Consider the following 25525-nt stretch of genomic DNA (forward strand, 5'->3'; position numbering starts at 1 on the left):
GGATTGCTTTCCAGTCTACCACAGAAATATAAAGTCTATAATAAATATTACTTATATCTCTCAGATTCCGCAGCCCTTGGCTGTGAACCTGGGGCCCCACCAAAAAATGATTCCAGTTGGGCTCCTGAAGCCAGCCCCAGCCTTGGCCTCTTGCTCTTCTGACAAAAGAGCAAAACACCATCTAGGCCAGGCCTTTTCCTGGTCAGTTGGCAACGCAACTCAGAGGTGGCCTTATCAGAAGACGAGATGGCTTCAGGCAATTGCATTGGGTGTCATGGGCTGTATCAGTTTTACCCCCTTCCCTCCTTCTTTGGGAGGGGGTCCAATGGAAACCTTGTACCCCCTGATAAAATTCCTTTCAGGCGCCCTGGGATCGATGCTAAGCCACACTAAGGAGAGAATTACGACGTGGCGTCCTGCGGGACGTGTGTTTAATATCGCATCTAGATAGGCAGGATCCTTGGTTTTCCCCTGGCATTTAAGTGCCTTTACTTAAGTGCCAAAGTCACAATGAGAGGACAGAGTCCTTCTAAGGTCCAGTGGTTTAGTACCTTGAGGATCTCGTCAACACGTTTGCGTAACGATGGAGTTCAGAAAAGTTCAGTCCCAGACAGTGACTTTCTGCTCCCTGTTCATTGTGCAAACAGAGAATGATGATATCAGGATGTAGAAAACACTTTTCCACTTCCAAATGAAATCTCTAGGCAAGGCCATCGTCGGGGGGGGCAGACGACTCTAGCACTCTCCTCAAGGAGTTTCCAGGCCCCCCTTCCTGAAATTTTCAACTTTCATTCTTTTTTTTTTAAAAGGAAGTCTTTCACCTCCTCACTTGTGGAGATTAAAGGACATTTATGCTGGCAGAATTCTACCCAGCTTCATTTTTCTATCTAGGCTGGGCAAAATTTAAGGCAGTTTTTTTGTGCGTGTGTTGAAAAGAAAAGGGACTCCTTCTCTAAATGAGCAAGAGAAACCTGACCTTTTTGCTTTCTAGTAAATGCCATCTTCAAAATGTAGAATATCAATGAGATCATTGTTTTGGTTTTGAACATGTATTTTCATACGAAGCAGACATGACACAAATATCGAACAAAAGAACCTTAGAAGAGCCCCACTGGATCAAGCCAAGGCCCATCCATGCCAGCTTCCTGTACCTCCCAGAGGCCTCAGGGAGCACACAAGACAACAAGAGACCCGCATTCTCTTGTTGCTCCCTTGCACCCAACATTCCGAAGTAACCTACTTCAAACCGGGAGGTTGCACATACCCATCAGGGCTTGTAACCTGTGATGGACTTTTCCTCCAGAAATCTGTCCATTCCCTTCTAAAGGCATCTGCCAGATGCCATCATCTCATCCTGTGGCAAGGAGTTCCACAGACTAATGGCATGCTGGGTAAAGAAATATTTTCTTTTGTTTGTTCTAACTCTCCTGGATGCTCAATTTTAGAGGATGTCCTCTGGTTCTGTTGTTGTGTGAGAGGGGAAAAAAAAAAGCCTCTATCCACTTTGTTCATCCCCTGCATAATTTTGTGTGCTTCAGTGTTTACTGGGAGGCTGTGGGGAGCATGTGGCCCTGGAGGTAACACTGCCACAGCAAATGCAACAGACAGGCCAACCAATAATGATGAGATGAGTCCTTTTTGCCTCGAAGCAGCCAGCTTTTGGGGAAGGGACCGAGACACTGGATCCAGTGCCTGAATCTCCGTACCAAGGACACTTGTGGCGTCTTTGAAACAACCACGGAACTGACGCTTCCTTGCCAGTCAACTATAACAAAATACGTGCGCAGAAGCTGAGATTCCCTCCGTGGAAGCTCAGAAGCATAAAGCTGCGTAAACATATTGGATGAGGCTGCCGCGAATGTCAGGCGACAGACTACCTAAGAAAATGTCTCCTGGTGGAACAGCTGCAGATTGCCAGCTGGGATAAACAGTGTGAATCCCTAATGGCTCATTACGATAGGATCCGAGACTTGTGGCAGATATCTGTGATTGAAGCTGGCAGGATGAGGCAGAGGAAACAAGACAGGACATATATGCCAGCTTCCTTGAACACTGAGAAGGGATTCCAAGAGGAATCAGCACTACCTGAGTTCTGGCTTCCTTGGGACGGCAATCACCGGAGATCTCCACAGATCTCAGAAGGCATAAGAACATAAGAACATAAGAACAGCCCCACTGGATCAGGCCATAGGCCCATCTAGTCCAGCTTCCTGTATCTCACAGCGGCCCACCAAATGCCCCAGGGAGCACACCAGATAACAAGAGACCTCATCCTGGTGCCCTCCCTTGCATCTGGCATTCTGACATAATCCATTTCTAAAATCAGGAGGTTGCGCATACACATCATGGCTTGTACCCCGTAATGGATTTTTCCTCCAGAAACATGTCCAATTCCCTTTTAAAGGCGTCCAGGCCAGTCACCATCACCACATCCTGTGGCAAAGAGTTCCACAGACTAACCACATGCTGAGTAAATAAATATTTTCTCTTGTCTGTTCTAACTCTCCCAACACTCAATTTGAGTGGATGTCCCCTGGTTCTAGTGTTATGTGAGAGTGTAAAGAGCATCTCCCTATCCACTCTGTCCATCCCCTGCATAATTTTGTCTGTCTCAATCATGTCCCCCCTCAGGCGTCTCTTTTCTAGGCTGAAGAGGCCCAAACGCCGTAGCCTTTCCTCATAAGGAAGGTGCCCCAGCCCAGCAATCATCTTAGTCGCTCTCTTTTGCACCTTTTCCATTTCCACTATGTCTTTTTTGAGATGCGGCGACCAGAACTGGACACAATACTCCAGGTGTGACCTTACCATAGATTTGTACAACCTGCAGGAGACCTCAGAAAGTCAGTTCCAGGTTGCTCAGAGGGGGAAAGAGTCACCTAATACCTCACTCCTCTGGCCTCCTCACCAGCTCCCTTATGGGGAACCTCCTATTCAAAGATCAAAAGCCTGCACCCCATCTGCTATCAGGGATAGCCAAGGACCTTCCTCTCCCTGGGGCTACTGAGAGCTGGCATTGGGCCCAGGACAAGAAGCTTCATTGGGCCCCCCCCTTCTTAAATTTACCTACAAACCAAATGTTACTACCAGGGGCGTAGTTAGAAGGGGTGCAAAGTACTAAGTTTTGCTGGGAGCAGCACCGCAGTGTGCAAGCGCCCTCCCCTGCTCCCCTTCGGAGACATTCCACGGGGGGGGGGGGTGCAAAATGGGTGCATAGTACATATCAGTGTACTATTGGCACTCTGCAGCACAGGTGGGCTCGACCTGTCTCTGTGTGGCTGATTACTGTGGTCCGCACTTTAAATGAATGCGTCAGTGGTGCACTTGCGCGAAAGCCTTCATTTATGAAATTTCAGCTCCCTATGTGCTCGCACACCAATTTTTCACGCTTCATCACCGCTTGAGTAACCATTGCTCATTCCAGGTACAAGGGCACATCTCATATGTTGGGGGCCTTTAAAATCCTTTGATAGCTTTTCTTCTCTTTGGAAGCGATTAATTAACCTGCGAGTGATTTTCTCCTGGATGCGCACTGCTACCCTTAATTAAAATTGTGTCCAATCTGGTTCAATGGCAGATGGGGTGGGTGGGGAGGAGAGGGAAGGATGTGCTTTGTTTAATTGTTCCCATCTTCTTCTTTGGTGGTCTGGTGTTGTGTTCATCTCTAAAAGACGTTATCCTGCTTGTAAAATGGAGGGGACTGTTTGATTTGCGTTGCAGTGGCAGAAAATGAGGGGAGGGGCCACAAATACAGACTTCAGTACATAAGAACATAAGAACAGCCCCACTGGATCAGGCCACAGGCCCATCTAGTCCAGCTTCCTGTATCTCACAGCGGCCCACCAAATGCCCCAGGGAGCACCCCAGATAACAAGAGACCTCATCCTGGTGCCCTCCCTTGCACCTGACATAGCCCATTTCTAAAGTTGTACCACAAAGATGCAACCATGTTCATTAGATAAACTATGGAGTTTTCTATAGGGAGAACTAAGAACTTCGCCCTCCCTCAAGGTCTTTCAGCAAGGGCTCAAAACATGCTTGTTCCATCTTGCATTTGGGTGATGTGTCGTCAACTGTCCCGTGTCTCTATAGCAGTGCTTTGGTTATAAATAGTTGCCCTTATGATTGTATTTATTGCTCTATATATTGTTTTTTGTTCTTGAACTGTAAGCCGCCTTGAGCATTTGCTGTGGCATAGGAAAGGCGGGATACAAATCTTTTTAAATAAATAAATAGCAAATAGTAAATTTATATCAGCCAACCCCAAATATCTCCCTTTTTTTTGCCTGGAAGCATGCCAGTGGCTTCTGCCTCACCTCCTCCCAATTCCTGGATTTGGAAAGGAAGAGAGGAACGGACCAGGAAGTGTGAAGCAGAGGATGGTCTCTTACCACTCTAGGACAAACCCCGGTCCTGGGGCCACATGCGGCCCTTGAAGCCTCTCAATGTGGCCCTCTGGGAGCCCCCAGTCTCCAATGAGCCTCTGGCCCTCCAGAGATTTGTTGCAGCCCGCACTGGCCCGACACAACTGGTCTCAGCGTGAAGGCAACTGTTTGACCTGTTTGCGTGAGCTGTGGGATAAGGGCTTCCTCCACTGCTTGCTGTTTCATGTCTGTGATGCAGTAGCGGCATCAAAGGAAATGCCAGTCTTGCTTTGTGCAAGGCCTTTTATAGGCCTTGAGCTATTGCAAGACCTTCATTCATTCATATAAGTTCATCTTTAACATATTCATTTATGTAAACTTAAAGTAAATTTATTCAAATTTTAAATGTAAATTAATTCTTTCTTTCCCTGGCCCCCGAAGCAGTGTCAGAGAGATGATGTGGCCCTCCTGCCAAAAACTTTGGACACCCCTGCTCTAGGACATGCTAGGACTCAGTTCTCCTCTCCTCCAGACTTCTGCTCCATTCCATCTGACTGTTTGAATCCAGAGAGCAGAAGGAGCAGTGAAGGTAGTGAGGCATAATGGGCACTCACTGCTACTTTGACCCCTTGAAGCTATCACCTCGGAAAGCCTCATGGTGTAGCTGGGCGTGATATTTATGGAGGTCAGCATGCTGCCTTACCCAGGAGAAACCAAAGCCTTATTAGTGATCCACCAGAACCAGCAGGACTGGTTAGATAAGCAACCCTCCTTAACACAAATACAGGGGATTATCTTGATTTCATAAGTGTTCTTTTTCTTTTGAAGATGGCTAGAAGGGCTTCTCGGCACCTCATCAGCGACAACTCCCAGAAATCTGCGAGGGAAGCTATAACAGTTCCACGAGTCTCAGATTTATACAAGTTTATAGTATGCTTAGTCTCCATACATGTGACTTTATTTTTCTTTAAAGTGGTTGTATCCCACTTTATAATTCAGGCATGTGCAAAGCAGCTTTCAAGTCTCCAAAATTCAAAACATCATTCAAATAAAAGAAGAGAAATCTCACACACATAACCTTCGAAAAAGAGAAGAGGCTAAGCTACTCAGGGCCCAATCCTATCCAACTTGCCAGGTCTGATGCTAGATGCAGAGATGTGGCAGCTAGACGCAAGTATCTTGTGGTCTAGTGTGTACTCCGAGGCATCTGGTGGGCCACTGAGAGATATTTTTGACTACAGAGTTAATTTTGACTCAATAATTTTGACTACAGAGTTACAAAAGCTATTTAAACCACTTGTCCATCTCCCCACAGATATCTAGCAGCTGTCTCCAGAAATGATTGATGTTCTAGCTTGAGAATCAACCATGGGTGCTATATACAGTCCAGAACTTTTGCCTCTTCCAAGGTGGTGTTTGGAACACAACCAGGCTTCACTCCATCTTTGATTGGACACCATTTCTTGGTACCATCTTCAAGACAATTGGCTTCTTTGGTATTAAGAATCCCTGTGTGCTCAGTTCTAGGGGAATCTGCGGCAGAGTGGGAAAGAACAATTATATAAGAAAAAACAGTGAAAGCATCAGCAAAAACAGAAGGGTATGGAATATTTCAGGCCCAATCAACAAACACATCAACCCAACCTAAGATGAACTCTTCCAATTTCCACTCTTTCAAAGTGGACAAAGGTGTGGCTGAAAGAATGACTGACCCAGGGTCACCCAGGTAACTTCATGGCTGAGTGAGGATTTTAACCTGGATCTTCCAGGTCTACATCCATCTCCCAAACCACTACACTACATGATCCTTGCTCTCTCCCTGCAAGTTGCACATGGTGAGTTGAAATGTCTGTTGCTATTGTTTCATTCTGATCTCGGAAGCTAAGCAGAGTCAGGCCTGGTTACTACTTGGATGGGAGACCGCCTGGGAATAACGGGGGGCTGTAGGCTTATACCATAGTCTTTCGAGACTGAAGGTTGCCAACCATTTACATCCCTTTGCTCAGTGCAAGTCATAATCTGACGGCTGCCCTCTTCCACAGAAGCAGCAAAAATTCCCATCCCACCACTGCCTCAACTCCATGTGCAGCAAGGTTACAATCCTATGCACACATTCCTGGGAATAGGCCCCACTGAATGCAGTGGGATTTGCGTGTATGAGTAGACCTGTGGGCGACAAAGTCTTCTCACCGGAGTTTCTTTGCAGACTCTGAACGAGAAATGCTGCAAAAGGCTTGCGATGGCAACTTTCATGGAGACAATTGCAAATCTCATCCCGATGCAGTTCCGGGGTCCAGCTCCAAAGGGCAAGTAGGTATAAGGATCCACACTGTCTTTGTTCTCTTTTCTGAACCTGTTTGCATTCATAAAGACAAAAGACATGGAGGAACAACGAGAGACCAAGCAACCTGACTTGTGTGTGAACCAGTCTTTCTAGGGTGAGTCATGGGTGCATTTTCTATTCTCTACCAACACGAGTGGTGTGTGCAGATAGTTTTTACCTCTCGGGCCTGAACTCATCTGGTTCTGGCCAGTATTCTGGGTCTCGATGCAGGACGGGCGGCGGGATCATCACCACTGTTCCTTTCGGAATCGTCACGCCATTGATGACAACATCTTTCTTGCAGACCCTTTCCAGTCGCCCTCCCAGAGGATACAGCCTTTGGGTTTCATTCAGCACCATGTCGAGGTACTCCAACTGCATGACGCCGTCGTAGGTCAGAGGAGCCTTTGGGATGGTCAAAGACAGAACATTAATACACCCAGGGCCACCTTTGATTTGATTAAGTGGGCACAATTGGGCCCTAGAAGACTACAGCAAACCTTCCAAATCGGTTCCCTGGTGCATTCGGTGCTCTTACCTGGTTGGGAAAAGCAGAGTCTATCTCATCTTGAACTTTCTGCTGGACATCAGGATGGGTGGCCATCAGGTAGGCCATGTACCCAAGGGAGTTGCTGCTTGGTTCGTAGCCAGCAAAAATAAAGATGAAGGCCTGGGCCAGGATTTCAACATCAGTCAATCCTGGGGGACAAACAAAGGTGGGAAAGGTGAACTTTGGACCATTATTTGACTGTGTACCTTTTCTTTCATGCCAGGAGTCACGTGCGATAAGTCCAGGAGTGGCTAGCAATCGGTGTGCCTCTTGCGTTTGATGCACTAAGAAACCCAGCCAAGCGAATGCCAGGCGAACCTGGGGGCCCCTTTCAGGTAGTGCACAGTTTCTCTTTGTGAAACTAAATTCACACGCTTCCTTTTGTTTTCAATCCTCCTTTGGTTTCTCGCAAAGAACTTCCTGGTGAGTCGCTAAAGCAACAGATGGATTTTCTAGGTATTGTGGAGGGATGCTTGCAAAACACAGCAGAGAGAACCTTCAGCCATACCAAGTTGGCTTGGGTTGCTTGCTGGATTCCATCAGCACAGATGTTCTTACATGTTGATCGCTGCATCAAGAACGAGAATTTTGCGACCCTTCCAAGCACGAGAGCTTGGGCTGCTCATAGGTTCTGGATTGGGATGGGGAAGCTATACAATGCACCTTCAGTTGGTGGAGTGGGTCCCAAATTTATCTGGGTCATTATGCCCCCACAGCCTCTTCTTCCCAGCTCAGCCAGGCAGCACTATCTTGGATCTCATGAAATCTCAAGCAATCCAAGATGGCAGTGGCTGGGGGGGGGATGGGGGACAGATGGAAGGGCTCACCAGGGACATCCTATGGCACCTCTGTGAACGTGCCATGATATCCTAAGGTGTCACAACACACACACAGGGAACCCCTGCTCTATAGCAATGTTCAATGGGGCTAGCATTCACAGAAAGAACAATAAAACTAAGTGCTTTAAAATAAACAGAAATGGCCACATGAAAACAAGTAGGAAGACACGCAGAAAGCAGACAGCATCTAAAGAGCTTGCCAGAGCAAAAACATTTCTACAAGTGACCAGCAATAAGGGAACCAAGGGGAGTTTCCAGCAAGAGGGTGAAGCAAACTTTCTGCAGCAGGGGAGAACTCCAGGTGCCCCTTGTCACTACAGGAAAAGCCCTCTCATGCATTATTGCCAACTTCCTCCAGATTGGAACATGCAATATGGCTCATGGCTCAACCTTTGCTTTGTGATTTGTCACTCATAAACTTGACTCTAATGCCTTTTGCAACTCCTGGTCTCCACTTGGTAGATCTATCCACCGGGTAGATGGGACTCGTCAGCCTGGGAAGGCAGCTCATCTGAGAGAAGGAAAACTCTAATCCCAAACCTCCACTGCCTTGTGGCTACATCCAGTTAGGGAAAAGGCTTCAGGAGTCAACCTCGAGGCAAAATCCGGAGCCGGAGTCCCTGAGGCAGTTCATGGCTGAACACAGTCACGTTCTGGCAACTCCTGTGACGCCGCTGGAACCAACCGTATTGGCTTCTGCCTTTCCATTGGACCATTTCAGTGACGTGGAGAGGGGGGGATTTGCTGCATGGGTAACAGCCTATCCTCCATACCTACTCTACCCAGGCTTCACGCACTGGAGAGGACACTCTGTTCCAGAACCACCATTCAGAGCGTGACACTATATCTTCTGAGACTGAAGGATGCCAAGAGAGAGGTCTCCACTTGATAATCTGCAGTTCAGCCCTGATGAGGGGACTCGCATGAGGATCCTCTCTCCGTGCCTGTGGCTTCCTTGGCAGCTCTGTGGAAAGCAAGAGTGGTGGCTCTCTTGGGGGTCGTGGGACTGTTGCTGGTTCTGGGTTTACTGACATGCACACCTCACCAACCCCAGCTGGATGTATTCCTCTTGCTTCCACAAATTGAGAGATTTAGGACTCTCCAAGGACTCCATTTAGGACTTGTGTGCCCCCCAAATGGAGATGGGCAATTTACTTTGATGCCATCCGGGAGACACATCTCAATGTGCTCCCCTCACTTCACATGGGACAACCTCGAAACTTCACAGGGTTGAGGGTGAGGTGTACGATTCTACCTTTAACTGGGTGATCCATCCCATTGCTTTGCTGGTCGATATTGGAGCGTTCGGCTTCCAGCATCAGTTGCAGGAAATCAACTCGGGCCTGGAAGAAAGGACAAATCAAAATGAATAAATCGAGACAAAACTGGGGGAAATGTCCCTAAGAATATTAGAGAATATTAGATACTGAAATATCTAATAGAGATCTAACAAATATCTAATAGAATATTAGGAGATCTGATAGGATAGAATATTAGGCACTGAAAGCCATATTCAGTCTCCCAAGAATTGCTCAACCACACACAGAATAAGGAATGTTCATCCCCCCATCTCCACTCAGTCTGAATTCTTACTCCTTGGCCTTCTTTTCTCCGGTTTTCCTTAATTTTTTTGATCGCCCTTGTGAAGAAGTCCAAAGCATCTCGGGGAAAGAGATTCACTCCCATTACCTTCAGGAAAGGAACGAGGAACGGGAGCACGACTGCAGGAAGAGAAGTTCAACATGAAATTTACTGCACTGAATACAGTGTACTAATAGTGTACGCACACTTATCACAGCTCCTCGTGACGTGGAACATGCGCACTGTCATTCTCACATTTGATGACCATCATGCAAGCTGCATTCCCTTACCATAAAAGTAGCAAAGATAGCACTCTTCCTATTAGCAAAATGCACATGCCCGATCTTGTCTGATCTCGGAAGCTAAGCAGAGTCAGGCCTGGTTAGTACTTGGATGGGAGACCGCCTGGGAATACCAGGTGCTGTAGGCTTATACCATGATCTCGGAAGCTAAGCAGAGTCAGGCCTGGTTGGTACTTGGATGGGAGACTGCCTGGGAATATAGGGTGCTGTAGGCTTATACCATGATCTCGGAAGCTAAGCAGGGTCGGGCCTGGTTAGTACTTGGATGGGAGACCACCTGGGAATAGTGGGTGCTGTAGGCTTATACCATGATCTCGGAAGCTAAGCAGGGTCGGGCCTGGTTAGTACTTGGATGGGAGACCACCTGGGAATACCGGGTGCTGTAGGCTTATACCATGATCTCGGAAGCTAAGCAGGGTCAGGCCCGGTTAGTACTTGGATGGGAGACCACCTGGGACTACCAGGTGCTGTAGGCTTATACCATGATCCCGGAAGTTAAGCAGGGTCAGGCCTGGTTAGTACTTGGATGGGAGACCACCTGGGACTACCAGGTGCTGTAGGCTTATACCATGATCTCGGAAGCTAAGCAGGGTCAGGCCCGGTTAGTACTTGGATGGGAGACCACCTGGGACTACCAGGTGCTGTAGGCTTATACCATGATCTCGGAAGCTAAGCAGGGTCAGGCCCGGTTAGTACTTGGATGGGAGACCACCTGGGACTACCAGGTGCTGTAGGCTTATACCATGATCTCGGAAGCTAAGCAGAGTCAGGCGTGGTTAGTACTTGGAAGTGAGACTGCTTGGGAATACCAGGTGCTGTAGGCTTATACCTTGATCTTGGAAGCTAAGCAGGGTCAGGCCTGGTTAGTACTTGGATGGGAGACCGCCTGGGAATACCGGGTGCTGTAGGCTTATACCACAGTCTTTCGAGACTGAAGGTTGCCAACCAGCAAAGATAGGCATGTAGGAAATATACCATGAATTAAGCCCCCAACCTCATATAAACCTCCAGTCCCTGGGGGCGTATCTTGGGAAAATGAAACCAATGGCAGGCACTAAAATTGCACCTCTGTCCAAACAGAGAAAGGGAGATCATGGGGTGGGAAGCCAGCCCTGTATTCAGCAGGCTACACAGAGAAGGGGAGATGGGCAAGAAGCTAGCCCTGTTCCACCTAGTGTCAGGTGGCAGGTGCCTCATGTTTCCCCAGTTGGTGCCTTGCAGCGCCCCAGGACAATGCACACTTTGGGAACCTCTGCTTTAAAGAAATTGTTGAACACCTAAACGTATAGCAAGAGGATGGAGAAACTGCTCAGTCGCTCCCATGGAAAGCAGCGAAAATCTTACACTCTTGTGTGCCTTTTTTGGTTAGTTAGTTCTACAATGGGATCCTTGAATGCAGTCTCACTGAAATTTGGCATCTATTATACCTTTGGTGAGTAGCAAAATGAACGCAAAATTCACATTATTTAGGTGGAAAGCTACAAAGTGACAGGCAAGAGAGCGTTGGATAGGTCTCCCGCTGAAAACAGAAGACAAAAACTCATGCAAATGAATGGATTCCCAATCATTGTGAAGCTCTATGCATTTTCAGTGCAAAAGAAATGAAAGCAAGGGGTGCACTTGTTTATATTCCCATTCATTTTGAACCCAAATTAGAATTATTTCCATGATCACTGCCCTATGTCCTTTCACTGGGTTTTCAGAGATCGGAAGAAACTTACAGATTGCAACGAAGCGTGGATCAAGAGCTTTGAATTTGGTTAGCTTCTGGATCTCCTTGACGAAGGGGTCTTTGGGGTTGTTCATGGAGTCGATGTTCACACCAAATGAGGTACTGGTGATCACATCCATGCTGTAGCAGCCAAAGATACTGAGGAGAGAACAGAGCATCAGAAGTGGGAACTTAAACCATTGAAGTCTTGCCTGAATTGCGTTTTGCCTTTTTTAGTGGACCTAAAATTCAACCTAAAAAAAAAAAATTCTTAGTTGATTAATTGATCGCTTATTTAATTAAATCAGCTTGCATCTCCTTATGGCCGGGGTTCCCATACTAACCAGGGTCACAGCGCCCCTGCAACCTACTCTTCCCAGCTCAGCCAGGCGCCGCTAGCTTGGATGCCCCAGGGAGCACACCAGATAACAAGAGACCTCATCCTGGTGCCCTCCCCTGCATCTGGCATTCTGACATAACCCATTTCTAAAATCAGGAGGTTGCGCATACACATCATGGCTTGTACCCCGTAATGGATTTTTCCTCTAGAAACTTGTCCAATCCCCTTTCAAAGGCATCCAGGCCAGTCGCCATCACCACATCCTGTGGCAAGGAGTTCCACAGACCGACCACACACTGAGTAAAGAAATATTTCCTTTTGTCTGTCCTAACCCGCCCAACACTCAATTTTAGTGGATGTCCCCTGGTTCTGGTATTATGTGAGAGTGTAAAGAGCATCTCCCTATCCACTCTGTCCATCCCCTGCATAATTTTGTATGTCTCACTCATGTCCCCCCTCAGGCGTCTCTTTTCTAGGCTGAAGAGGCCCAAATGCGGTAGCCTTATGTCTAATTCTGAAGCAAATAGTATATTTCTTTCTTCTCCAAGCAATGGCATAGCTAGAGGGGGTGAAAATGGCATAGCTAGAAGGGGTGCAGGGCCCCTCCCTCCCCAGTCATTTTGGGCGGTGGGAGCAAAACAGAAGTGTACACCTGGCTCCGGAGTGGAGGGGGAGGGGCTTCTCGCATGCCATGGTGAGGCTCCCTTCAAAACTTAGAGCTTTGCACCCCCTGGGCACAGGCAGTAGTGGTGTCAGAGGTCCAGTGGGTCAGTCACTGGCTGAGGAACCGCGTCCATTTGAGGTCTTGCCTGGCTGGGCTGGTCCCTGAACTCTCGGAATATGTAGTACCCAACACATTAGTGGTGTCAGGCAGGGGATATCATGTGGGGACCCAGTGCTGTGAAATGATACCGTACACCACCACAACTTACTCCTTTGCGACAATGGGCTCATCCTTGTCCACTTTCTTCTGTACGTTCTGCACCAGAATCTCCCCGTAGTGTTTTATGATGGGAAACATCTGAAATACATACCAAAAGGCATTCCTTACAGACAGTAGCTTGTCCAGAGCCAGGTAAGATGACATGTGAAGTCAAGGCGGATTTTCTCAAGCTCTGACTTACTATCCTGCCCCAGCACTTATGAACAGCACAATGGCTATTCCAGGCTAGGCCGCTCTATGAATTGTTTTTGAGCTGGATTGATCATGTTTGCCAGTGCAAGAGCTGGGAAATCCTGCTTTAGAACTCTCATAGCCCTTTAGCGTCTCTATACCTCCTTTATCTTTCCGCTGGTGAAGGTCGGTGAGAGCACAGTGCGAATCCTCTTCCACTGCTCATCTTGTGCCATTGAGACAGCGTTTTCCAACAATCCAGTTAGACCAAGACTCTGGAGGTGACAAAGGAAACAATAAATACAGCGCAGCCATTAATCTTCTCTAGGCGGGTGGCGGTGTCCGGATTTGAACCCATGACAGACTTCAGACTTGGGACCTTAGCCATGTCTGGCAGAAACCTGTGACTCTTTCAGGGGTCGGCTGGATCAGGCACTGACTGAGGTCCCATAAACATTCTAGTGACAAGGGAATCATTGATGACTAAGTTCACACTGTGGGGTTAAATTAGGGCAGTTCCCCACCACCTGATAATCACTCTGCTCAATTTGGTGCTCATGTGATGGCAAGAAAACAGTCTATGTTTCTTTCCTCCCACTGGACTGCTTGACTGTTTTAAAAAGTGCATACTTACCCGGCGGTTGGTAAAGGTAGAGTAGCACTCTTTCACCAGTACGGCTTTAATGATGGCGGTATCCACTACGGTTATTACTGGTTGCCGGCCATCATAAATCCTGGAATAAGAAGAACATCAGGACCCATTTTGCCAGTGAAAAATTTGTATTCTAATACATAAGAGTTGTTGGAGGCTTTGATGAAGCCTCTAGCAGGGATTAAGTCAGGTGTTCTCCAAAGTGTGTGTTGTGACACCTCAGGCCGTTGCAGCTCATTCATAGGGGCGCCACAGGATGTCACCAGCGGCTACCTGTTCTCCCAGATGCCACCATCTTGGATCCTGTGAGATCCAAGATAGCAGCACCCAAATCTCTCTAGGTTTGGGCATGGCCATCTTGGATCTCATGAAATCTCACAAGATTTTAGCATGGTCATCTTGAATCTCGCAAGATTTCATAAGATCCAAGATGGTGGCACTTGGTTGAGCAGGGAAAAAGAGTTTGTGGGGCGGGGGCAGTGACCCCTGTAAATTTGGGAACCACTGGATTGTGTGACCTTGGTGCCACATTAAGCATTATGAAGATATAGTTATGGCCCCACTTTCTGTTCCTCCTCTGAAACAACAGAGTGCAGCGCACCCTATCCGTATTCAACCTGCCCAGAAATGAGAGGCAATTTTACCAGTGATGGCTGGGGCATTAGGGACTGAAATGAGGACATTCAACAGGCAGAGAACAAGTTCCATCCCCTTCAATGCCATAACACACCCACCCACCCCCATTTCCAAGAGAAAAATACAGCCATGCTCTAATGCAGGGGTGCTCAATAGGTGGATCGCGATCTACCAGTAGATCGCGAGGCAAAATGAGTAGATTGCGGAGTGCCGACCCCCCCTCCTTTCAGGTGCCTCTGGGAGGAAATGCCGGGAGTAAGGCCCATTGTACTCAATGGGGCTTACTCCCAGGTAAGTGTGGCTAGGATTGCAGCCTCACAGCCTAATCCTAGGCATGTCTAGTCAGGAGTAAGTCCTGTTATACTCAGTGGGGCTCAAGGTACACCAACATACATTGTACACGTAAATGTTATATGTTATGATGGCGCGAACATTGTAAAAAAAACTCTGGTAGATCTCCGGGCCTTGCTGGGTTTCAAAGTAGCTCTCGAGCCAAAAAGGTGTGAGCACCCCTGCTCTAATGTATCAAGATGATTGTTCATGCACAACAGAGACAAGATGAGCTTGGCTTCGATGCACTGGGAATTGGACAGATTTTACTATTTGGGGCCGTTTTGTTTTCAGCCTTTACTTTCTCATTGGGGTATTTTTATGGCTATAATCAGGTTTAGGCTAAGCTGAGAAATACAAGCTGGTATTTGGAAACAAGACTCACCCCCAGACTTTCCCATACTTCTTGAAGCAGTCAGTGTCAAATTTCAGGAAGCCCTGGGGAAGACATTCAAGAGCATGAGAATTGCCTTGATGGATCAGGCTGAAGGCCACCTGAACAGGTGACGTCCTGTTCCCAGCATTACATGGACACTCATCTCAGGGCAGCTCATGAAAAGGGCATTAAGTGACAACCAGATACTCACATGGCGGTAACCCAAGATAGTTCCAAAGAACGGCAGCGGAGTGGGCCCCGGGATGCCCAGTTTGTTGAAAACACCAAACGGCCAAATGCTATACCTGGTTTAAACGGATATATAAAGATATGTTAACTATTGTCCATGCCAGCACATCCAGCCGAGACAGTTGCCTCGGACAGCAGGTTGGTGCGGGTTGGCCTCTTGCTTCTACGGCTGCTCCTTCTCTTATTCTGCCTGAGTTTGAAACAGAGGAGGGGAATAAAGTGGAGGAGAAGTGTGGCAGAGAGGAGAAGAGTGTAATGGGCTAGAACAGCAACCCTTCTCTCTCTCTCTCTCTCTCTCTCTCTCTCTCTCTCTCTCTCTCTCTCTCTCTCTCTGACTCATACATTCTCTTTCTCGGTCTTTTCAATCCATTCTCTTTCTCTTTCATACATTCACCCTTAAACTGCAGTTCTTTCAGCCGCATGGAAAGTTCTTTCCCTCCCCTGCCCAACAGTGATCCCGTTCTAGGAATCTTCCCTCTATTCTCCCCCATTAACTCCCCAGGAAGCAAATGTATTGGGATTTTTTTTTTCTTGCCCTCATTAGTGATGTGTGGTTTTGGTTTCTTGTTTAATTCAGATCTCTAGTACCCAGAGAATCCAGAAACTGCTTTTTCTGTGTGGGTGTTCCTGATTTATTTATCTGTTTTTAACATTCAACCCAGCCCGTCTCCTCAAACTGAGGGTGGTTTACAAAATATAAATATTAAGAACAGACAAAACTGAATTCTCAAACAAACACATTCCTCTTGAATTAGAGGAGTATGATGCAAATTTCAGCCACACTACTGGTTATACTTCAAGACTGTTGCCACTTCTGGATTCTAAGCCCCCAACATTTAAGATTGCATTATTGTAGGGTCTGTTGCCTACCCAAGCAGTATCCCATCCATATGCAGTTTGGGTAGGCAAACATTTGTACCCGTGTGCTGTGATGGGCAGGCAAACACATGTTCCCTTTGCTCTGCCCCGCCCATGATATTCCCAGGTTGAGATATGGACTTAATGCCAGACTCCCGCTGGGCACATAATTGATCCATTGGGTGTGACCATCTGCCGGGCCACTGCCAAGGTCCGTGCTGTAAGTTGCAGAAACCACTTTGTTGCTAGTCAGGTAACTAACAACTGCATGCAGAGAGAGAGAGAGAGAGAGAGAGAGAGAGAGAGAGAGAGAGAGAGAGCGAGTTTCTTAATTAAAATGCATACAGTAGCTGGGAGAAACATGGTTTTAAAATATTACTTTATGCTGCATTAGGGTTGCCAACTGACCAGAAAACAAGCAGCCCATCCTGCTCCCATGCCTTAAATGGAGACTTGAAACTCTCAGAAATCAACAGAGGAATGCTCAAAGTCCACCCAGTGTTTACTCTGTTCTCTTTTCTTTGCTATATTTATCTAGGTGCCTGTTTATTATACCGCTCCAAAACATGCATTGCATGTTATAGCTTGAAGTTAACCTTTCGCAGGGACATTGGAAACTTTTTTTTTAAACTGAAAAATGCGTTGTTAGCCGGAAATGTCTTCTGTCTTCCCTGGAACTCTCCCTCTCCGCTCCAGCTGTGTGCCTGAGTACACAATGTCCTCTAACATCTGTAAGTCCTCCTTTGTACATTCATAAACTGGCCTCAAAGGAATATTTTTAAAGAAATGTATACATTTTTCTCCTAACTTTTGACACTTTATACATCATATATTCTCCTGTGAAAAAGGTCAATTGTTCTGTGAGGTTTCACCCCCTCTTTCTATTGTGCTTTAAAATAAAAAATCTACGTCAGGGATGTTAAATTTGTTTCATACAGAGGGCTGGTTAGCATTCTGGTGTCTGCTGAGAGCCGGAAAGGACATCATTAAACAGAAAGTGAAAAGTATAGCATGTATAGCTGCTGTTTTCAAACTCTCCAGGGGGTTTGAAACCCGCAGTAAGTCTTTGAGGGGGTGGGGAGGAGGCAGCGACGCGATCCCCAGGATCCTCCACAAAAGCGGAAGCAGAGCACGATCGCCCTACTCTTCCTTTTCCTGACCTGAGGAGCCCTGCAGGCACTCGTGCAAGGCTCCCCACACACAGGGACAGCTGCTGCAGGGACTGGTGAGTGCACCCCAGTCTCTGCAGCCCCGTCAGAAGGGAAAGCGGCGCAATCGTGCTACGCTTCCACGATCGCTCCGCTTTCACTTTTCCTGACCTGGGGAGACCTGCCGAAAGTTGCGCAGGTCTCCCTGCACCCCTGGGAGGCTGCAGGAGGCTTGGGTAAGTTCACCCAAGCCCCTGCAGCCCCCCTGAGTGGCGCTGCCTTCCCCTGGTCTCCTGGCTGCCCCGCCCCTTAAGGGGGCAGAGGCCAGGACCCACAGGCTGGGGTGTCGCGACGCCCCAGTTTGAATACCACTGATGTATAGGATTGCAACCCCAGAGCCCAGGACTTTAAATCTTGCCTACGCCTTGAACGTATTAGGTGATGCTGGGCAAGCTGTGTCTTTCAGCCTCAGTCTTTCCCATCAACGAAATGGCAATAATAATGTTTACTTTACCAGTCTGTTGTAAGGATTACATCAAGATAATATATATGACATGCTTTGGACACTTGAATGCACTGTTCAAACACCAAGTATTATTAAGTAATAACCACTCAGAATTGTTTATTAATCATACTTTCTTAGATATTAAGGGGGTTGGTGAAACCCCATAGAAATTAACTTTGGATATTCTTATTATTAATTTGTTCTTACAGGCCTGTAGAATTTCACTCCACCACCGATCCCAACACAGATACTATATAAACAATCATTTGTCATAACGCTTTTCTCCTTTCCATTTGCTGCCTTAAATTGGACTGAATGAAATTGTCCAAATATATCTTATTGATTCAATGGGGAGGTTGATTAATATCAATCCTGTTACCAGATTTATGAAGTGCTTTTTACAACTCAGGAGGATTAAGCCCTGGAATGCAAAACATCCACTGTTTTCATTTCCCAGCAGAGGCAGGACAGTATTCAACAGGTGCAACTTTTTTTTTTCTGATATGGTGATGGACCAATGGGGGAAACTACACCTGTTGAAATTCTACTCGGCACACCCTGTAAAAACTAGAAATTAAGAAAAAATGGGATACTCTACCTCTGGCCTCTCCAAGAAGAGAGTGTCAGTCATTTGGTGCTAGCTAGTACCAACACCCAGTCTTGTTATATAATGTATATTATGCAACATTGAGTGGACCTCAACGAGTGGGAAACCCTGGCCTCTGAGCGGCCCGCTTGGAGGCAGGCTGTGCAGCATGGCCTTTCCCCGTTTGAAGAGACACTTGCCCAACAGACTGAGGCAAAGAAGGAAGGCCCATAGCCAGGGAGACAGACCAGGGACAGACTGCACTTGCTCCCGGTGTGGAAGGGATTGTCACTCCCGAATCGGCCTTTTCAGCCACACTAGACGCTGTTCCAGAACCACCTTTCAGAGCGCGATACCAGAGTCTCTCGGGACTGAAGGTTGCCAACAATATGCAACATTGTGTGTCAGTAGCAAAAATTAGTTTGTTTAGCAGTGTCTTTTTCTGTTTGTGCATCATACTGAACTCATTCTTACTCCCCTATAATCTGGCCACACCTAGTTGTTTTGCTTGGAAACCTTCCCAAATAAAGGCGGTGAGGGGGGACAGGACACGACACCACCCTGAATTCTAGCTGTTTTGGAAGGCTCTCGTCTTGCAATTCAGAAGAGAAAGTGCCTGTTGCTTTCGAGGAACCTGAGGGACTTAGATGCTCCCCTTTCCCCTTTGCAGCTTGGAAAAACAGCAGGAATATAGCAGGATAAATACATACAGCGTCAGAAGACCAAGCAGGACTGTGAGAATGGACCAGGTCTCAATGGAAAAGTTAGGAAGCAGATCCATGGCTGAGCTCTGGACTGTCTCTGGTGAAAAGGCTGTTCCCTTGATTGGAGCTGTAACCTGGCTCCAAGTGCTGGTACTCTCTCGGCCCTTGATCCGGGCTGGCTCACAGGACAACAGTTTCACAACCCCTTTTGTGCGTTGTTCCTCTTGCTGTGCCAGAAGCACTGAATCACACACCCTGAGGTTGGTTCGATTTATTGGGCAGAGCCAGGACTCTGTGTTGCCAAACAGTCCAGCCCAGGAGGTTATCTAGTATTTCTCCTCCCCCCTCCTGAAGGATCAACAAGTGTCAGTCTCCAGAAACTGCTTTGTAAGTACATAGCATGCAGTTCTATTATCTGCATTAGCCCCTTCTCACGCACGCTGCTATACAGCATGGCAGTTTTCAAACAGTGGTGGGGTTGGTTTTTTGGCTAGAAAACAGCTGGAAGTGATGTTGCAAGTATGCCTCTAGCATGTTTCTAGAGCAGTGTTTCTCAAACTGTGGGTCGGGACCCACTAGGTGGGTTGCGAGCCAATTTCAGGTGGGTCCCCATTCATTTCAGTCTTTTATTTTTAATATATTAGACTTGATGCTCCCATGGCATGTGACTGCATTTGGGGAAATATTACAGACTTGTACTTTTAACATGCTAGTCTTTTAACATACTTTTAACAATGATAGTCAGTTAGTTGGCAACCTTCAGTCTCGAAAGACTATGGTATCGCACTCTGAAAGGTGTTTCCGGAACAGCGTCTAGTGTGGCTGAAAAGGCCAATCCGGGAGTGACAATCCCTTCCACACTGGGAGCAAGTGCAGTCTGTCCCTGGTCTGTCTCCCTGGCTATGGGCCTTCCTTCTTTGCCTCTTTGCCTCAGACTGTTGGCAAAGTGTCTCTTCAAACTGGGAAAGGCCATGCTGCACAGCCTGCCTCCAAGCGGGCTGCTCAGAGGCCAGGGTTTCCCACTTGTTGAGGTCCATTCCTAAGGCCTTCAGATCCCTCTTGCAGATGTCCTTGTATCGCAGCTGTGGTCTACCTGTAGGGCGCTTTCCTTGCACGAGTTCTCCATAGAGGAGATCCTTTGGGATCTGGCCATCATCCATTCTCACGACATGACCGAGCCAACGCAGGCGTCTCTGTTTCAGCAGTGCATACATGCTAGGGATTCCAGCACGTTCCAGGACAAAGTTCCAGGACAAAGTTCCAAACAATGATAGTCAATGGGACTTAATTCTGGGTAGGATTGTTAAAAATTTTCCTGCTTGATGATATCACTTCCGGTCATGACATCATTTCCGGTGGTCTCCACAGACTCTCATTCTAAAAAGTGGGTCCCGATGCTAAATGCGTGACAACCACTGTTCTAGAGTAATTAATTAAAAAAAAAAATCTCTGCTCCCTGCTGCTCATTATACCAAGACACCACCTGTTGTTCTAAGTTAAGACTGCAGCATAGGTATAATATCCAAAAATACAGTAGTAGTAGTAGTAGTAGTAGTGTAACGTGTAGTTTACTACAGCCAAGTTTGGAAACTACGTAAATGTATTATACAAATATTACATTTAGGCTGCAATCCCAACCACACTTTCCTGAGATTAAGCACCATTGAACAAAATAGGACTTACTTCTGAGTAGACCGGGTTAGGCTTGTGCCCTAAGTATGTTATATTTACGAAGTAATCAGTTCTATACATCAATGGATTTATGTTACCAATTCAGAAATACAACAATAACGTGGGTGAAATTTTAACAATTTAATAGGTTACTGCTGCATTTCTCAAACCGTGGGTCAGGACCCCATGTAAAGATTTCTTATTTCTGCACTGGCCTCTACTTCGTCATCATGCCGAAAGAAAGAAAGAAAGAAAGAAAGAAAGAAAGAAAGAAAGAAAGAAAGAAAGAAAGAAAGAAAGAAAGAAAGAAAGAAAGAAAATTATGGGGTGTAGATGGGCTGGGTGTGAGTAATCCTAAATCACAAAAGACAATTTCAAAAATAAGATGGTGTTTATTTCATAAAATCAGAGTAATGGTATTAAAAGTTTAGAGAAACAAAAGGAGGACAAGAAATTATGAAAAGGGGCTGCCTGTGGGTTCAGCTGTTGCATCCTATCCCCTAATTCTTGCAGCAATGTTAAAACATCTGGGAAGCTTCCTATCTGACATTTACGGAGCAGTGGATAAAGGACGCTGCATTGATTGATTGCACGCCCGGTCTCCTGATGAGCATCGTGATTTATAACACGTGACCTCGTCCCAGCAGGATCCACTGCGGCTCCTCACCTTCCTTTGGCCTTTGCTGTTAACCTTCAGGTACAAATCAATCAAGAGATCAGTCTGGAATACCAATTATCTCTTCAGCCGTCCTGTCACACAGGATGATGGAAACGGTTAGGTTGCTTCTAGATGCTGGTCGCTTGACAGGGAGGGGAGCGAGAAAAGCCAGAGGGGAAATAGGACATAAAGAGGTATGTATCCGCAGGGGATCCATTGGTGTCTGCAGGGGATCCATTGCAGGACCCCCTGTGGATACCAAATTCCACAGATAATGAAATCTGCAACTGGAGGACCTCAGAGGACCTCCTGGATGTGACCAGAAGTTGACGGCACGAGCCGGAAGTTACTTCCAATCACATCCAGGAAGCCTTCTCAGGCCCTCTAGCTGTGGGCTCAGCATAGATACTGACATCTGTGGATGTCTAACCTGCAGATAAGGGGGGCCACTGTGGTAAAGCGAGGTTATTATATAGGAGGCTGTCTTGTACAGCGTTGGGCAAGGGGTCCATCAAGCTGTCTCCTCCAACTAGCAATGGCTCTCCAAAGTCTCAGACCAAAGCCTTTGCTGGATGCACGGTAATATGACATATCAGACTATTCTAATAACTATGTATCACTAACCAGGCTTCCCTAGAAAAGCGCAATGTAGAAAAATTAGTCTGGTGACCAAAAAAAAACCCACACAATTTTCCTGGGGGGTTCTCACTAGGTTCTAGTCCATCTGGGGTTAGGGTAGTTCCAGGCTTCCTTTGCAACCTGAAATTGTTCCCCCAGTGTTCTCTCATCCAGAGGCCTTCTGAACTAGCCACTTAAAGTGGTAGGGCTGTACCCGACCATCTCTGCCAGCCTGTTTTTAATGGTCGGGGACTGAAGCAGGGAATTTCTGCATGACAAGGGAAGGTGACAATCTCCTCCGTCACTGAGTGACATCACTCCTCCCCACACATTGAAATTGCAGGAGCTGGAAGCCTCCCTGAACGCTGTGAAGATGCCCCCCACAATGCAAGGAAGTTGTATAGCTTAGCCCATGAGGTCATTTCGTAACCCGAACTAGTATGACTCAAAAACAGACAAAAAAATCCCCGGTAGTGTCATGTTACAATCTCACAGTCACACGCACACCTTGCTTTCCTGTGACTCACATGCAGCAAAGATGATGTGATTGCACTCAAAGCAATGAACTGATTGCAAATCTCAAGTTTCCAAGCAAGACGCTTGCTGTAGGGTGCGAGGAAGGCAATGGGGCAAGCCGGTGACAGAGTCTGCCTTTCCTTCTTATGGCATTGGCTTGTCTGATCACATTTTCATTTCAACATCAACAGGTGTTTAGGGCAGAGGTTCTCAATGCTTCTCGTGTCATGATCCCATCAAATGAACGAATATGAACCTGGGGACCCACCGCTGATTCTGCCCCCGCCCAGGACCAGATTCATTCACTCGCTTCCTGCCTGCCCCGTTACCCCCTACCTCTTGTGCCTTCACAACGACCCTGCGACATAGCAGCCCAAACAGGGCCAGCCTTAGGACCTGCGGAGCAAGATAGCGAGAAGAGGCTGTGCAGGATGATCTCGAGAACTCAGTTCCGATAAGGCAGAAACATTATTGAATTGGATCCTAGCCCGCTCGTGCACAAGCTCTGACAGGTTGCTGCGACTCCCTCTGCGATCCCATTGGAGTTGCAGAGCGACTAAGATGACTACGGGGCTGGGGCACCTTCCTTACGAGGAAAGGCTACGGCGTTTGGGCCTCTTCAGCCTAGAAAAGAGGCACCTCAGGGGGGACATGATTGAGACATACAAAATTATGCAGGGGATGGACAGAGTGGATAGGGAGATGCTCTTTACACTCTCACATAATGCCAGAACCAGGGGACATCCGCTAAAATTGAGTGTTGGGCGGGTTAGGACAGACAAAAGAAAATATTTCTTTACTCAGCGTGTGGTCAGTCTGTGGAACTCCTTGCCACAGGATGTGGTGCTGGCGTCTAGCCTAGACGCCTTTAAAAGGGGATTGGACAAGTTTCTGGAGGAAAATCCATTACGGGGTACAAGCCATGATGTGTATGCGCAACCTCCTGATTTTAGAAATGGGTTATGTCAGAATGCCAAATGCAAGGGAGGGCACCAGGATGAGGTCTCTTGTTATCTGGTGTGCTCCCTGGGGCATTTGGTGGGCCCCTGTGAGATACAGGAAGCTGGACTAGATGGGCCTATGGCCTGATCCAGTGGGGCTGTTCTTATGTTCTTATGTTTCTTATGCAGCCCACAGGTTGAAAAACACTGGTTTAGAAAAAGACCTAGAAGGATTTATTCCTGGATCTGTCTATAAATGAGAGCCAGAATAAGGAAAAAAGTGCAACCCAAGCTTGTCAATGAATTCCTTATCTGCAAACACCAGTCTTGTCAATAATCCATCGGCTGATCCTTTTGCACCTTGGCTTTGTGCTTTGCAAAGCATCCCCTTCTGACCTCATCAGCTATAGCTTTGGCTTCCTCCTCCCAAGGTGTCCTCTCCTGATGGACAGATTCTTCCTTGTTTTGTTCAAGGTTCTGCCACCCCCCCCCCAGGGCTTTGCTACTCCATGCTCCTACGTAGGGTGCTCAGAGATCCTGGGCCCAGCCAGCTATTTCGCTCTTCCTTGGCATTTTTTAATAATCTCTCTGGAAGCAAGCAGTTCAACTCCATTCTAATGCCCAGATGCTAAGCTTTTGTGTGGGACAATTTATCAGATTTCCCTGCAGCTGATAAAGTCATCACCCTCAAAGCTGCGACTTGCTTTCATCTCCTTTGAAAAAAATACATAAATGCTTTCTCTTATTCCGCTCTCCTCCTCTAAAGCCAACCCATCTCTAGACATTTCTGTGCCTTACAGCAGCACATTTTGCCGACTCAGCCAGCTCAGGAACCGTAATCAAAATCCTTTGGTTTAACTTAAAACGTTTTTTAAAAAACACCCCTTCCCCCCCCCCCAAACCCAATCCTTTTACTCTTTCATCTTCTCATCTAATAGTACAATACGGTACTAAAACTCTCAGGCCTTTGCTGATCTATATAGGAGCTGGTGATAGGAGTATCTACTGGCCTGGGCACCTCTTCCTCTCATGGCCCCTTAGGGCACACGCACATCTAAAGTAGTCTCTGGGAAGGGGGGTGCCCTATCTGTTTCCTTAGGCCAGTGTGGCAGCAACTGTTACCCTGCACATGCCTGATCTTGTCTGATCTCGGAAGCTAAGCAGGGTCAGGTCCGGTTAGTACTTGGATGGGAGACCGCCTGGGAATACCTGGTGCTGTAGGCTTATACCATGATCTCGGAAGCTAAGCAGAGTTAGGCCTGGTTAGTACTTGGATGGGAGACTGCCTGGGAATACCATAGTCTTTCGAGACTGAAGATTGCCAACCATTTTGCTGGGTGCTACCCGAGCCACTGTTTTGAGCTCCCTTTGGACCAGTTTGGAATGAATGAATTGAGCTAGAGACATGCTAGTGAGGTCACTGTTTTCTAGTTGAAAAATGAATGGATCCTAGCACTCAATTTGGACCAAGCACTGCATTCAGTAGTAGCTGGTGTTATAAGTAGGGTTACCAGATACGAAGGGGGGACAGAGTGCCTTTACCTTTAAGTATTGTATAGAAGACCAAATATGGGCAGGTGCAGCTTTTTAAACCCTTCCATGTTGAGCAGCTGCACCTGCCCAGGGAGGGGGTAGAATCAGCAGAGTAGTTCTCCACCATATCCATAACCCTCTTTTCAGGCCTTGAGCATTACACCAGGCTTCCTGGATTTGAGCCAGTTGTGCTTAACAGCTGGAGCAGATCCAAGGAGCCCCTTAGAGCAGGCTGGGACTTTACCCTGGGTAAGGAGAAAAATATCCCCTTACCCCAAGTAGATCTCCAGCCTCCTCCTAACCGATGCTGGACACATCATAGGTCATGTGGCCTGGCTGCACCAGCGCAGGTTAGAATTGTGCTGTTGGAGCACCTCCTCTTCCCTCAATCCAGCAGAAACTTCTCTGACCTTCTCCTGTTGC

General features: G+C 47.2%; 1 protein-coding gene and 1 pseudogene across 1 annotated transcript; one reads left to right on the forward strand and one right to left on the reverse strand.

Annotated features, from left to right (window-relative positions):
- Positions 1-5317: 5317 nt before the first annotated feature.
- On the reverse strand, positions 5318-19383 carry LOC136633702 (cytochrome P450 3A29-like). Its single transcript, XM_066609482.1, has 13 exons — positions 19172-19383; positions 15327-15420; positions 15125-15177; positions 13756-13855; positions 13283-13396; positions 12940-13028; positions 11678-11826; positions 9667-9794; positions 9329-9416; positions 7223-7383; positions 6863-7089; positions 6552-6714; positions 5318-5894 (listed from the first exon to the last, which is right to left on the reverse strand). The coding sequence occupies exons 1-13, from the start codon at positions 19240-19242 to the stop codon at positions 5796-5798; spliced, it is 1536 nt and encodes a 511-aa protein (XP_066465579.1). The 5' UTR covers positions 19243-19383; the 3' UTR covers positions 5318-5795.
- A 5293-nt stretch (positions 19384-24676) lies between these two features.
- LOC136634046 (5S ribosomal RNA) lies at positions 24677-24793 on the forward strand (annotated as a pseudogene).
- Positions 24794-25525: the final 732 nt, after the last annotated feature.

The sequence above is a fragment of the Tiliqua scincoides genome, chromosome 13, assembly GCF_035046505.1.
Source record: "Tiliqua scincoides isolate rTilSci1 chromosome 13, rTilSci1.hap2, whole genome shotgun sequence".
NCBI classification, from domain to species: Eukaryota; Metazoa; Chordata; class Lepidosauria; order Squamata; family Scincidae; genus Tiliqua; species Tiliqua scincoides.